General features: G+C 41.5%; 1 protein-coding gene across 1 annotated transcript; it reads left to right on the top strand.

The window, feature by feature from the left end:
- Nucleotides 1-233: 233 nt before the first annotated feature.
- On the top strand, nucleotides 234-1,342 carry LOC134747643 (histidine-rich glycoprotein-like). The gene has a single exon (XM_063682253.1). It carries the CDS (start codon nucleotides 450-452, stop codon nucleotides 1,251-1,253), a length of 804 nt encoding a protein of 267 aa, XP_063538323.1. The 5' UTR covers nucleotides 234-449; the 3' UTR covers nucleotides 1,254-1,342.
- Nucleotides 1,343-3,137: the final 1,795 nt, after the last annotated feature.

Genomic DNA, 3,137 nt, shown 5'->3' with positions numbered 1-3,137 from the left:
TGAAATAGCAGAGTGGCCGTTCAATGAAACCAAACCGATTAGATATGATTAAAATTGCACTGCTAATAATACTCAATAGGCTTTTCAATATATTTAATTTGATTGTTAATCTCATCTAAGTTAGGCGAGCCTCTCGTGCATAATAAAACCAAAAGCTCTAAATGTATATAACTATTCGTCATTTAATACGCAAATGCTGTTAAACCTTCAAATCTAATTAGAGTTCTTTGAGAGTCTTGGCTGACTTGAGGATGGATTATTCGGTAAAGAGTGGGCAATATTTGGGGATTGCGCTTGATGCAATAACTATAGTTAGCGCGCGAAGCCAGTCGCGACGCGTCGGTTACCGCAGCTTACACAACTCCTGATATAAAACTGCTGCGCCATCATCGAGACGACAATTTAACAAGGAGATTGAACCCAACACCCGCATTAGCGCACGCCGCATCATGAGGCCGCTCCTCTCTTGTACACTCGCCTTGATATTGATTCTTGCAGTTGCCGACGCTCGCCGGCTGCCCTCTTCCAAATCCCGGTTCGACTCGGATAAGGCCTCGTCGGACAAGGCCTCAGCAGACTCCACCGACCAGGAGCCCGCGGCATCGGGACATAAAAAGGAACATCATCACAACCACGAACATAAAAAGGGAGGCGGCAAAGAGCACCATGCCGAGCACCACAACGACCACGGCGAGAAAGGCCACAAGGGATACAAGGGCCATCACCACCACGAGGAAGGTAAAAAAGGGCACCACGACAAGGAACACCACAAGGGGGAGTACGACGATCACGGAGGACACAATAAAAAACACCACCACGAGGACGGACACTACGACGAGTACCATAAGGGCGACAAGGGCGAGAAGGGACACAAGTACGCCGAAAAAGGACACTACAACAAGGGCCACTCGACCAAGGGCCATCACGAAGTACACAAGCTTGACGAGTTCAAGAAGGACAAACACTTTTTCGACGAGGAAGGTGATTCCGGTCACGAAGAAAAGCATGGCGGTTTTCACGAGGAGCACGGACACAAGAAGGGAGGGCATTTCAAGAAGGGACATCATCATGGAGGGCATCACGAGCACGAGCATGGGGAGAAGGGCCACCACGAGAAGGGAGGCCATCACAAGGAGCACAAGGGCCACAAGGAGGCCGCCGGTCACGACGAACATTATCGTCATCATCACGATCACGCGCACAAAGGAGGACACGAACACCACAAGAAATACGGCTACAAGAAAGGACACTGATGTCATTTGGAACAATAGTTTACTTATGGTTTGCAATGTTCCAGGTGCGATCGCATTTGTCTTCGTTACGATACTCGTAAATTATTCGCCAAAAATTATTTATTATTAGTTAAGTGCTTAAAAATGACTATACCTAGTTGTTTAAGTCTTTAGTTCGTAATACTAATACATAATTTGAGGCTCGAATCTTAAAAGTGAGCAATTTTGATGTCGCCCCGCGATAAATAGTTGCGGTTCGTGGCGCCACTTAAAGGTGAGGTCATATAGGGAATATTTTTTACATATAACATACAATTATAGATAAGATACAATTCGATGTAGGTACTTACACATTATATCAATGTCGCTAAGGATAAGCGTAGCTACTTCTCTTAATAGTGCCTATTTAATTCGCCGAATTTGCCACAACACAGCTCTACAGCTCTTTTCTTTTTCTATACTGAAGAAATAGATGCAACACGAATATTTGGGCAAAAACGGCGAAGCGAATAGGCTTGTTAACGACTAACGAGGCATGAAGTAAAAGTAATTGTATCTAAGCGGTCATACTCGAGCCTTAATTTAGTACTTATGAAAACATAGTGTTTCCCCGCTTTCATTGTCCCTAGAAATCCGATAAGTAAATTGTTAAGATACATTATTTTATTCGAATAAACAGTCATTAATAAAGATACCATCGAGCTATTGTGTGACATTTTAATTAGAGCATGTACCTAACTACATATAAAGATCCAAAGACTAGATATAATATAATCGGGTTAATCACAGCGAAAATCGCTTTGTGTCTTTTGTTGAAAACGGCTTGAATAATTCATAGAGTGCCTACGGTAATACTCGGAGGGTAAAGAGATATTTTAATCACGGGAATCGAGAGATGCTTCCTCCGGCGGGGCTGCTGGAACAAATTAATTGTGCATAATTTTCTGGCCACTGTCTACCTCCCCCGGACAGATAACTACGTGCTAGACTAAGAATGTAACTACATCGGGTAGATTACTATAGAAATGAATTACGAGAACGCTCCAATTCATCTTGGTTAAAATGTAAGCAGGATTTAGACGTAGATTTCTATGTGCTCGGAGAGAAATAGCAGATATTATCTACTTAAAGTAATGAAGCAGTCGTATTTATGACCAGTATTTTAAAGCTACTGCCTTGCCTGTGTATAAAGTAAGTAGGTTAATAAATATCGGGAACTCGCTACAACAAGTCTACAAGTAAATATTTGGTATTCTGAAGAAGGTAATGTTATTAGGGTTTCGTACCCAAAGGGTAAAAACGGGACCCTATTACTAAGACACTGTCACCAGGCTGTATCTCATGAACCATGATAGCTAAACAGTTGAAATTTTCACAGATGATGTATTTCTGTTGCCGCTATAACAACAAATACCAAAAAGTACGGAACCCTCGGTGGGCGAGTCCGAGTCGCACTTGTCCGGTTTTTCCTTTCTTTCATTTACTAATAAGGATTAAAGGCCTGCCTTGCAATAGTTATTTGTTATACAAGGGTGCAAAGTTGTATTTTACCCGCGAGTTCTAAAATAGAATCCTGAGCGTAGCGAGTGTTTTAACACACGAGAAGTAAAATACATTTGCACCCGTGTGTAACACAAAACTTTTCCCCTCACTATAGCGAGGAAAGTGCAACATCCACAGGCGTTAGATCATCTTCATCAACTGGAATCACTCATTTTTTTACGATATTATAACAAAAAACTCTGGAAATTCTGTACTTTTACGTGACAAGTTTTGAAGTAAAATTTTTGTTGACAATGTTGACATTTCTGACGTATGAAATGTCAATGATGCGTTTTGAAATTGCATCGACTAACTTGTGCGTTCAGAATTATATTTAACATCACTATAAATAATCTAACGTTT

The sequence above is a fragment of the Cydia strobilella genome, chromosome 1 (genome assembly GCF_947568885.1).
Source record: "Cydia strobilella chromosome 1, ilCydStro3.1, whole genome shotgun sequence".
Taxonomy (NCBI): domain Eukaryota; kingdom Metazoa; phylum Arthropoda; class Insecta; order Lepidoptera; family Tortricidae; genus Cydia; species Cydia strobilella.
The sequence above is the reverse complement of the archived record's forward strand: the minus strand, read 5'-3'. Positions and strand labels throughout refer to the sequence as shown.

What these genes read in the sequence shown, in the direction of transcription:
- LOC134747643 (XM_063682253.1), top strand. Translation starts at nt 450, where the DNA reads ATGAGGCCGCTCCTCTCTTGTACACTCGCCTTGATATTGATTCTTGCA.